Source organism: Erithacus rubecula, assembly GCF_903797595.1.
Source record: "Erithacus rubecula genome assembly, chromosome: 21".
Taxonomy (NCBI): domain Eukaryota; kingdom Metazoa; phylum Chordata; class Aves; order Passeriformes; family Muscicapidae; genus Erithacus; species Erithacus rubecula.
Window position 1 is genome coordinate 10,175,494 of NC_136673.1, and position 11,036 is coordinate 10,186,529.

The window sequence follows — 11,036 nt, forward strand, 5'->3', positions numbered from 1 at the left end:
TTGATGTCCATCTTTCCATCTGGGCTGAGTTGTTACTATCCCCCCAACAGAGACAAGATGCAGATCTGCTCCCTGCTGCTCTGAGCAAGGGCAGGGCCTGTCTCTGGAAGTTCCTCTGTCCAGAAACCTTGGGGGTACTAATCCAGGGTTGGAGTTGTCTCTTCCATCATCTGGGCATGTTCCACCTCTTCAAGAGTCTCAGAATTGTTTTGTGCCTTGCCCCCTGCTCTCTCTGATTTACTAAAGAGTATTGGTCCAATACTGATACGCAACTGTGATGGGCAAAAGACTCTCTAACAATTTAAAGTTAGAAAGTGTATGTTTATTCAGTGCTGGGCAGCAGCATGAGGTAATCCTCTAATACACACTGCAAAATCACAGATGATCACAGAGTCTATTTATTGACAAAGAATACAAACAAATACATGTTCATAATAACAGCTCCTCCCATCCTCCCCTTCCTATGGTAATTAGCTTGAATAGCTATTAAGCATGCGTGATTGACTTCTTAAATTAAATCTGGGGTTGTTTTTTGTGGGGAGGGGTCTTAAAAGGAGGAAGAAAGGCAAGTCTTCCTCACCCTGAACTCTCGACCTTTTGACAATACAAATTATTTCTGGGGACAGTCTAATCCGCTCACTAGTTTTGTCTTTTCCCATTGTAAGCACAGTTGAGCAAACATCAAATGACAGACAATCAATTATTTAAGTTTCAGCTAACTACCTCAAGCCCGGTTTTCTGGGCTTTTTACCTTCTAGCTTTTCATTATTTTCAGCAAGGTAGCTAAAATGCTAATTTCTAAGATGAGTGTTTCACCTGGTGCTGCGGTGATGCTGACCTGCTCCTTCTGTGCCCTTGTGTTTCCGTGCAGCGTCGGCGAGCGGCTCCCTGGGGAACAGCGCCATCCCCGAGAAGGAGCGGCAGAACATCGCCGAGCGGCTGCTGCGGGTCATGTGCACCGACCTGGGCGCGCTCAGCGTGGTCAGCAGCAAGGAGTTCATCAAGCTGGCGCAGACCCTGGTGGACAGCGGGGCGCGCTACGGCGCCTTCTCTGTCACCGAGATCCTGGGCAACTTCAACACGCTGGCCCTGAAGCACCTGCCTCGGATGTACAACCAGGTGAAGGTGAAAGTCACCTGCGCCCTGGGCAGCAACGCCTGCCTCGGCATCGGGGTCACCTGCCACTCGCAGAGCGTCGGCCCCGACTCCTGCTACATCCTCACCGCCTACCAGGTGGAGGGCAATCACATCAAGAGCTACGTCCTGGGCATTAAGGGCGTAGACATTCGAGACAGTGGTGATTTTATCCACCACTGGGTGCAGAACGTGCTGTCGGAGTTTGTGATGTCGGAGATCAGGACGGTGTACGTGACGGACTGCAAGGTCAACTCCTCGGCGTTCTCCAAGGCGGGCATGTGCCTGCGCTGCTCGGCCTGCGCCTTGAACTCAGTGGTGCAGAGCGTGCTCAACAAGAGAACGCTGCAGGCTCGCAACATGCACGAGGTGATCGAGCTCCTCAACGTCTGCGAAGACCTGGCAGGGTCCACGGGCCTCTCCAAGGAGACCTTTGGCTCCCTGGAAGAGACCTCCCCGCCGCCCTGCTGGAACTCGGTCACCGACTCCCTGCTGCTCGTCCACGAGCGCTATGAGCAGATCTGCGAGTTCTACAGCAGGGCCAAGAAGATGAACCTCATCCAAAACCTGAACAAACACCTGCTCAGCAACCTGGCGGCCATCCTGGCTCCGGTGAAACAGGCCGTGATTGAGCTGAGCAACGAGAGCCGGCCCACGCTGCAGCTGGTGCTGCCCACCTACGTCAAACTGGAGAAACTCTTCACTTCCAAAGCCAACGATGCTGGCGTGGTCAGCAAGCTCTGCCACCTCTTCTTGGAGGCGCTGAAGGAGAACTTCAAAGTTCACTCGGCACACAAGGTAGCCATGATTTTGGACCCTCAGCAGAAGCTGCGACCCGTCCCGCCCTACCAGCATGAAGAGATCATTGGCAAGGTCTGTGAGCTGATCAATGAGGTGAAAGAGTCCTGGGCAGAAGAAACAGAATTTGAACCTTCAACCAAGAAGCCTCGTGCAGCAGGGGAGGCCACAGCAGCTCAGGAAGAAGATTGGTTCGGGAAAAGTGAAGTCTATGATTATTTGCAAGAACCTCTCTTCCAGGCCACCCCTGACCTGTTTCAGTACTGGTCGTGTGTTACCCAAAAGCATATGAAACTAGCCAAGCTGGCCTTTTGGCTCTTAGCAGTGCCTGCTGTGGGTGCCAGGAGCGAATGTGTAAATATGTGTGAGCAGGCGCTCTTGATCAAAAGGAGGCGGCTACTCAGTCCAGAAGACATGAACAAACTCATGTTTTTGAAGTCCAACATGCTTTAAGACTGTCTTTTAATTAAAACTTTAAAACACTGTTCCAAACAAAGAAAAAGAAATTTAAGTTCTAAACACTGTGGACCTCATTATGAATGCCCCTGGAAACCAAGTGCTTTTTTATATATATATAAAAATATAAATATATATAAAATTAAGTTTGAAAGGAAAGCTGAGCACGGGAGAGAGACAGCCCTCTGCCAGGAACGTGCTCCTTTCCATAGATAGTGTGTGGACTTGACAGACTTTCTAATGTTTTCAAGTGGGCAGACGAATGGGAGGCTGATGTTCTAAAGTCTTCAGGCAGCTGAGATCTAAAGTGACTTGAAGTTTCTTTTGTTTCTCCTCCACCCCACCTTTCCTCTTGTCCCCTGGGCCATCTTGCCATGGATAATCAGACTCCATTGACCAGACCAGTTCTGCACTGGACTTTGCTCCTTTGAATAACTGTACACCTTGAGGGCACTTGGCTGCAGCCTTCTTGGCACAGTGCACAAATCAGAGCAGCTGTGTTCCACCAACACCCGTGTCTTTAGAAATCAGGAAGGGAGGCTTTAAGGTTTCTAATTGTTAATTTTATTTTTAAACCTTCCATATCCTTTTTTTTTCCAAAAACCAAAAGTTGCTTCTCTGTCTCTACTCTCAGTTTTGAGTTTAACATGGCATCGAGTGATTATAAGTTTGATTTCAAACTAAGAGAAATGGTTCATGGCAGAAACTGTCAGTAGTTGTTACATTTCTTGGCTTTACATTTTTTTACAGCAGAACTTCTTCTCTGAACTCCCGGTGTTAATTAGCTTTTCTGTGAATTGTGTACATCAGGTGTTCTCAAACTTGTTCTAGAGTAGCCCACTTGCAATTAAATCATATTCTTATGGGAACCATGGCAGTTGTTTATGTGGCAAAGCCTAGAAACCAGGAAAAGCAAATGGTGACAGCACAGGTGGCTGTGGGCCACCAGTGAGCTTGCCAGGTCTGCCAGAGAACCCTTGTACCTAAAGTTTTTTGTTGAGAAGTGTCTCAGTGGCACACAAACCACCCTTCCCAAGGCCAAGGACAAACCAAGGTGTATGATTTTTCAGGGGAACAAAGCTCACCTGTTTTGTCAAACTGGGGTTTGAAGGAAGCTTAGAGAAGTGCATGGGCTCAAAGATCCTTCTGAATGTAAGTGCTCCTGATTGAGTGCAAAGAATATCTTCCCATTTTTGTTTGGAATGGTTTCCTCTAGTGGCACGAATGTCTTTTTGATACCTACAGTGCATTACACTACTTGTTCTATTGCTGACCTGTTCTGGCCAGGAGGGCCAGGGCCCCAAAATGTTCACACAGAACTGGCTCACCCCAAATGCAATTAGAGATCCCCTTAACCCAAACCACCTCAGTCACTCTGCTGTCCCCAAGGCCAGAGCTCCTGCAGACACAGCTCCTGGGCTGCTGGACAGGCTCTGTCAGGTTTGGTGCCTCTTGGACAGTTCCCAACCTCTGGTGCCAAACTGAGCATTTTTCACTGCTGGAACTTGTCTCTCAGAGGAAAACTGAAGCAAGTTCTTGTTTTTTCAGCAGTCTCTCCTGCTTCCGGCAGCTCTGGAGCTGCAGTCCCAATGGCATGGGAGGGTCAGGAGGAGGGACTGGCCCTGCTGGAGCCCTCCAGCAGCACGGGGAGTTTGCTGCTGGCTGACAGTGCAGGGGGAGACTGGAGGCCCTCTCTGAAGTGCTGCTGTTGACCAGATGTTAAACCAGGATCCCACCTGCCCAGCTCTGGCTGTAAGAGAAGTTGCAAGCTCCAAGACATGAGAAATAGCAAACCCAATCTCTCAGGCTTTGTGTGCAGATGCCTTGAACCTCACGGGCACTCCCTGACACCTGCACTGCCACAGGACTCAGGGGCACAGTTTGCATGCTGGACCCTTCCCCATGCCAGGTTCACAAGGACAGACCTGGGCACCAGCTGTCTTGCCCTTTCCAGCCCTTTCAGCCTTCCATTGCCTTGAGGCTGGTATTTGGGTTGACCTCTCAGCACTGTTACTGCCATCAGGCCAAAACCATTGTCTCCCAAAATGTTAAGCTTTTGCCTAAAGCACACAGCCTGCCATGTGAACAGGAGCTGCCAAGGCAGAGGCTCTTGGATTCCTGATTTCCCTGGCCCTGGCTGATGGAGGTGTTGCCTGTAGAGCCAGCTTTCCTTCTTGCTGGTTTTGTTTTCTCCTGTACAAATCCTGCATGGCTGTGGTAGCACTGCAGTTTGCAGGTCAGGAAAAACCTGTGACAGACAAAAATGAGTGAGTGAGATGTGTGCTGGGCCCACTGGTACCTGATAGCACAAAAACTTGGCTGGTGCATGTTCCCCAGACAGAGGGGCACAGAGGGTACCACACAGCTCAGCTGATGGCACAGGGATCAGGATTGGCAGCTCCTTCTCCTAATGGCACATGACACCTTTCTGTGTGGTTCACCTGAGACCCTGAGAGCTCTCTGTGCTCAGGGGAGCATGCAAAGCCCTTGCATTCCTTTGGAAAGAGAGCTCCAACCCCCAGCCCTCCTTTGCTAAGGGACAGGTAGTTGATTTCTGTGGAATTTGCAAACTCAGGCTTGTGTTGTCTGTGTGAGGCATTGAGGGTGGGAAGTGGGCAAGACAGAGTGAGCACAGCTGTAAATGCCTGGAACTGAGCATGGGGCAGACTGCAGGGATTTGTGCCCAGCACTGAGCAGGACTGTGGTGTGGACTGAGGGCATGCAGGCAGGAAGGCCACAGCCACCTCTACCTCCCATCCCACCTCCCCTTTCCCTTCTCACACTGTGGGTTTGGCACCAGAGCTGGGCTTTAGTTGTGGTGCTGACCAAAGGGAGGGATGGACTGGCCCTCTCCCCATCCCAAAAACTGCCCCTCTCAGGCAGCTTCGCTTGTAGTTGCACCAATGGTGGGTGTTAAGCAGTGATGTTGGGTCGATGAGATTTTCCCAAAGACTTAAAAACTCAACAGCTGGAAAAGCAAGAGAAAAGCTGGACACCTGAAATGGAGCATTCTCAGAGGTGGTGAGGAGAAGGCAGCCCCTTCTCCAGAGACTCACTGGAGGAAGGTGCAGCTTTTCCTGACTCTTGCAGGGTGCTCTGCTCAGAGGAGCTGTTTGTGCTCCAGGCTCTCTCTGGGTCACTCAGGCCTCAGTAAAAGCAGAGAAGCACATCTGTAGCACATGCATTTACCTTAAATGTCAAGCTTTTGCTCCTCTTCCTACTTTCTTCTTCAAGGCTTGAATTCACATTCTAGGGAGCACAAATACTTTACCAAGGTCTGAAATTTGGAAGCTCTTGCTTGCCAGGTTGCTCCAAGCCAAGCTGCTCTGTTCCTGCTCTCTGGTGCCTCAGAGGTGTGGAGCAGCCAGGGTGCTGCAGGGAGCACTGCTGGCCCTGGGCTGGGAGAGGCACAGGAGAGGCTCTGAGTTTGGCCAGGGCTGTCGTGAGCTTCTGCTCCCTTGAGCTGAGAGAAGTCCTCAGAACTGGGATCATCCTCTGGTGGGTCATGTTGGGAATTTGCCTTCTGCTTCTCAGTTTCTTTTAATCTCCCATGTGAAATGTGTCAGGATGCAGGAATGGTGTGTGGCCTCCAGGCATCCACCTGTTCCTGCTGTTGACTGTGCCTGACCTTGCAGATTCTCTTCCTGGCTTCACAGTTTGCTTTAGGAGCATTCTGACCTTCAGGTGGGGAACAAGCTCCACCAGGAGAGCTCCAAGAGGGAGGGGCCTGTCTGAGCATCCTTGTTACTGCAGAGAGTGGGATAGAGGCAGAGCTCTCCAGGAGGTGGTTTCTGTGTGGTGCAGCAGCCAGAAGGTCAGGAGGGATTTGTCTCCTGTGGCTCTCAGTGGGCAGTGGTTGTGTTTGGCCTGCAGGATGGACTTGGTGTCTTGCAGCTGGGTTGAGTTGAGATGGGGGTGAGCTTCCCTTTCTGTCCTTCTCTGCTGTGCTAAGGAAACTGCTTTGGGTGGATTTGAACTGGTGCAATCTGCAAAACTTTCTGTGAAAGCCAACTGTGGGTTCAGGTTTTGTCTGACTCAGTTGTTCGCTCATTGCTGGTTAAGCCAGTTTAACTTTGAGCTGAACTGGTTTAAGCATCCACACAAACCACCTGCACTGGTTTATCTGTGCTTGCTGGGCAGACATGATGTCCAGCAGCAGCTCAGGGAGTCATGACCCTTATGTGAATTTTGCAAATTATTTTGCAGCAGATGCTCTCAAAACTTGGGAATGACTGAAACTAGAGGGAGACACTTCTGGAAAATGACTCGAGCTCTGAATGGTGGCATTGGAGTGTTCAGTGAGGTGGCTCAGGTGGGTTGGGTGGTTTTTCTCCAACTGCAATAACCCAGAAGGTTTGGCATGAATTACCAAAAATGTTTGTGTTGGTGGCTGAGTGTGCTCAGAGGGCCCAGTTCCACTCTGGCCATGGTGAGCACAGGACAGGAGACTGGAGCCTCCTGCTTGGTCCCACAGTGCCCTGGGCAATTCTAGGCAGCACCATATTACTGATGCATTAAAAGGCATTAAAAGAGCAGCCAGGAAGGTGCTCCATGGCTGGCAGTGCTGCTTTGTGCTGAAGAAAGGCTTGGATCTCTGCTGGCACTCTCAACTAAGGGAGAGGCAGGAGCTCCTGTGAGCATTCACACAGGAAGGGACAAGCTGTTCCCTATGGAGTAATTAGGAGTAATGGGACAAAAATAAAAAAGATACTAAAGGCAGATTCTGGGAAACCTCTTCAGGGGGGAGAACTCTGTTCCTCTGGGAGGAGTCTGTGAGGGGAGTCTGTTTTGAACCCTGTCATTGAGGACCCTGAGGACAAGGCTGCAGAGTGGAGTTCACTCCATGAGACACAAGGCCTGCCCTTGCCAAGAGAAAAGGAACTGGCTGTAGGGGTGGCAAGTGCCAGGTTCCTGCCCAGACCCCTCCAGGAGGGTTCACAGAGCCTTTTCCTGCCCATCCTCCCACTCATCACCAGCACCAAGCCCTTGCCAGCTCTCAGTACATCCATCAGCCAGGTTCCATCAAGGAGGAGGCAGCAGAGGGGAAGGCACCAGTCACAGAGTAAATGTCCTGTCCCAGTGATGTGGGGGAGAGTGTTCGATGTCCTGCTGCTCCTGCTGAGCTTTTTCTGTGCTACACAGTGCCCTGGGATGGATGAGATCCTGGGGAGTGCCCAAGGCCACTGGCTGAGCCCCCTGCCTGTGTCAGACCTGACTGTGGCTCTGTAGCAATAAGAACTCCGTGTTCCCGTGGGTGGGACCTGTCCCCTCATGGCTCTGTCACCTCCCTGGGGTTCTGGAAGTGTCCCTGAGCAAACCTGGGGCCAGCTGAGCTCCGTGTGGGACAGCCTGGGGACAGTCTGCTTACGCTAGGCCAGAAATGGTGAACCAATGACAGTGGGTTGCCCTGAAATTTAATTTTATCTAATGAATGTTTGTGGGATTTCTATTTAATTTCAGGTCTAGTTTGGCTGCTTAGTTGAGGTTTTTTTCCTGTTATGAGTCCTTTGTTTGTAACTCCACGGAGAGTTTTGCTCACAATAGGCAACAGTATATCCTTAGACCCTGAGGGGTTCCTCATCCACAGGCAGCTGAGGTGGAATTTTTGACTCCTGAAACAAGGAAAGATGACTGGCAGCATTTTGTGTAGCATCCCTGGCAGTGGGACCCAGATGAGCAGCTCAGCCTTAATGATGGGAATGTTGTAGGGTGGAGTTGGTGAGCACAGACACGTCCAACACTTGCTTTTTACAGCCAAAGTTCCTTACAAAGACACTTCAGCCTCACTGGCCTTGAATCCTGGTTCTCACCTCCTGGGGGTTCTCGTGGCATCTCTGCAGTGTCTGTGGATAGGCTGGGATGGTTTTTTAAGTGGGCTGGGGGGTGGGAGAAGGGATGACTTTTCCCCTTGCTGTGTAGAAGGACCTTCCCCCCTGAAGGAAGGTGACATGTTCTGGAAGGAGTGACAGTTTTAGGAGCTGTTTTCCATGGTCCCCTGTGCTGGTTTGGCACTAAAGACAACCTATGGAAGTGATTTTTTCTGAGAGGAGCAGCTAGTCTTCCTCTGTGTCTGGCAATTAGCCTTTTTCCACCTCTCCAGCCATCCCCACAGAGCATTAGCTACCATCCATGAATCAGTATAGAGACAGAGCTTTGGCCACTTCTCTCTTTCAGCCTTGGGCAGGGCCAGTACTGGTACTTTAATCCTCCTTTTTTGGGACTCTTTGAAGGCGAGCTGGTAGTGGATGACCTGCACAGTGGTGACAGTGACAGCCCAGGCTGTCAGGGGGGCAACACCCTGCCCAGGCTGTGAGGACTGTGGTCCCTGCTGTAGCCAGACAGTGCCATCAAAACACCAAACATCAGGAGATGCTTGTTTGCAGCCAGTCTGAAAGGAGAAGCTGCTCCTCGCTCGTTAGTTCCATTTCCCAAACCTCCTCCTGGGAGCTGAATTCTTGTTTCATCAAGCTAGGGATTTAATGTTCTCCTGGCCCTGCTGGCCCTCCCTGCCCTCAGTAACTCGTGTGCATTTCCTTCCTTTCTGTAGATGCAGATGTTCTAGGCAATACCACAGAGCACCCGCGCTGCGAGTGCAACCATGTCATCTTAAAAAATACAAAAAAAAAATACAAAAAATATACAAAAAATATCTTTTTTAGGCCAGAGTTTTCTACAGGTATTAATGAATATTTTTCTTAATCCTTATAAGTTTTATGTGTTTAATATTTCTTAATACCGGTAGCATTAATTTATACTTTTGTAGCAACACAATATTTTTATAAACCGCCACCGCTGGCTTTGTCTTCATAACGGGAAACGCGCGGGCAGCTGGCCCCGCGCTCTACCATGTACTGTATTTAAAAGGTTATCTAATGTCACACTTGCTGTGTTAATAAACAAAACAAAACCTGTTTGAAGTCTCATGTATTGTTGGTGTGGATCAAATGACTCACTAGAGAGCAATATTGCACGGGGTTGAGTTGCTGATTTTCATTGTGATATGCGAATGCTTGAGGCCAACTCAAGTTCTGAGGGTTTTTTTTTTTTCTTCTTAGGATTTTGTTTTGTTTTTGTTTTGTTTTGGGTTTTTTCAGCTGAATAAATTCAGTGCTGTTTGAAACTTAGACTGACGTCAAATGAAAAGGATTATTAAAGAGAAAAAAAAAAAAATCAAGGTGTTTAAATGTTGCTGTTTTTACAAGTCTGTTGCTGTCTGAATGGAAATATTCCACAAGAGAGGAGGAATAGTTCCACTTAGCTTCCAATGGGGCCGAGCACTCCAGGCCAGAGCTCGGTTATTTGGAAATACTTTAGAGACGTGTTTCTGCAACATTCTTTTCAGAATTGATGCCAAGGCAGAAGACAAACTGTAACTGTAAGAAAGCATCCGTTGCTTGAGGATTTTCATGTCAGTGTTGTATTTATGGTTTTACAATAAAACAACCGTTAGGGAAAAAAAGAGTGTCTGGGGTTTTCTGTATTTTCTGTGTTTCAAGCTTGTTTCTAGGACATCCCCAGGGCTGATGTGCTGTTGTGAGGAGGGGAAACATCCATGGACATCACCTGGATGCCAGCAGTGGTGTCTGATGGATCCCACAAAATCATGGAATGGTTTGGGTGGGAAGAGCCATCCAGTGTCACCCCTGCCATGGCAGGGACCCCTCCCACTGTCCCAGGTGCTCCAGCCCCAGTGTCCAGCCTGGCCTTGGGCACTGCCAGGGATCCAGGGGCAGCCACAGCTGCTCTGGGCACCCTGTGCCAGCCCTGCCCACCCTGCCAGGGAACAATTCCTGCCCAATATCCCATCCAGCCCTGCCCTCTGGCAGTTCACAGCCACATGAACTCAGCAGCAGGACTCCACATCCCATATCCCTGCAGCACTCAGAGCCCCCCAGAGCATTTCCCAGAGCATCCTGTGTCCCACACTCAGCTGCCAGGGCCATGAACTGCTCCTGTCTCTCTGGAGATCTTTTTGTGCAGCAAAAAGACCCTGAGCCCCTCAGTTTGGGGCAGTCCCTTGGGGTTGTGGTTTCCTCACCAGGTTCAGCCCAGCTCAGGGGTTTGTGCTGGGCAGCCTCAAGGTCGGTGCCAGGCTGTGCTCGGGGGCTCCTCCTGTAGCAGCAGGTCCAGCTGGGGGTGGTTTCCCAGGGGAACAGGGGATTTGGGGCTGGGGGGTGGCCTGGGCTCCTCCAAGCCTTTGGCAGCTGCTCCTGGTGAGTCCAAAGGGGCACTGAGAGCTGGGCTCAGGGCTGACTGCCCCAGGGCCAGGGAGCAGTGACAGCTGGCACAGGCACTGGCACTGCTGCTGCTTCCTGGAACCACAGGACCCTCCTCCAAACAAACCAGAGACCACCAGGAATTGCCCCAAGGGAAACAAGTGCAGAGACCAGGGTGCTCAGGATAAGGGCAGCCTTATGCTGGAAAATTCTTGTCCATCACCCTCCATGTATCCTTTTCTTTGACCTGCTTTGAGGTCCTTTGGGGTTTTCTGACCTTACACCCACCATTCACTCACCAAAAAACCAAGCAAAAAATCTTTGCTGGGGAATTAGTGAATTTGTGACTTGGCAAAAAGCAAAAGCCAAATACATGGAATGACAATAGATCTGGCCATTGGATTAACTCCTGGCTAGTGGTTAAGTGTGAAG

At 50.2% G+C, this 11,036-nt stretch overlaps 1 protein-coding gene across 27 annotated transcripts in view; it reads left to right on the forward strand.

The window, feature by feature from the left end:
- Positions 1-9,298, forward strand: part of ZNF618 (zinc finger protein 618) — a 152,240-nt gene extending 142,942 nt beyond the window's left edge. For all 27 annotated transcript variants that reach the window (XM_079324059.1, XM_079324039.1, XM_079324045.1 and 24 more), the window contains one exon: positions 872-9,298. In XM_079324059.1, coding sequence (XP_079180185.1) covers positions 872-2,385 — 1,514 coding nt within the window. In that variant the 3' untranslated portion in view covers positions 2,386-9,298. The remainder of the gene's footprint in view (positions 1-871) is intronic.
- Positions 9,299-11,036: the final 1,738 nt, after the last annotated feature.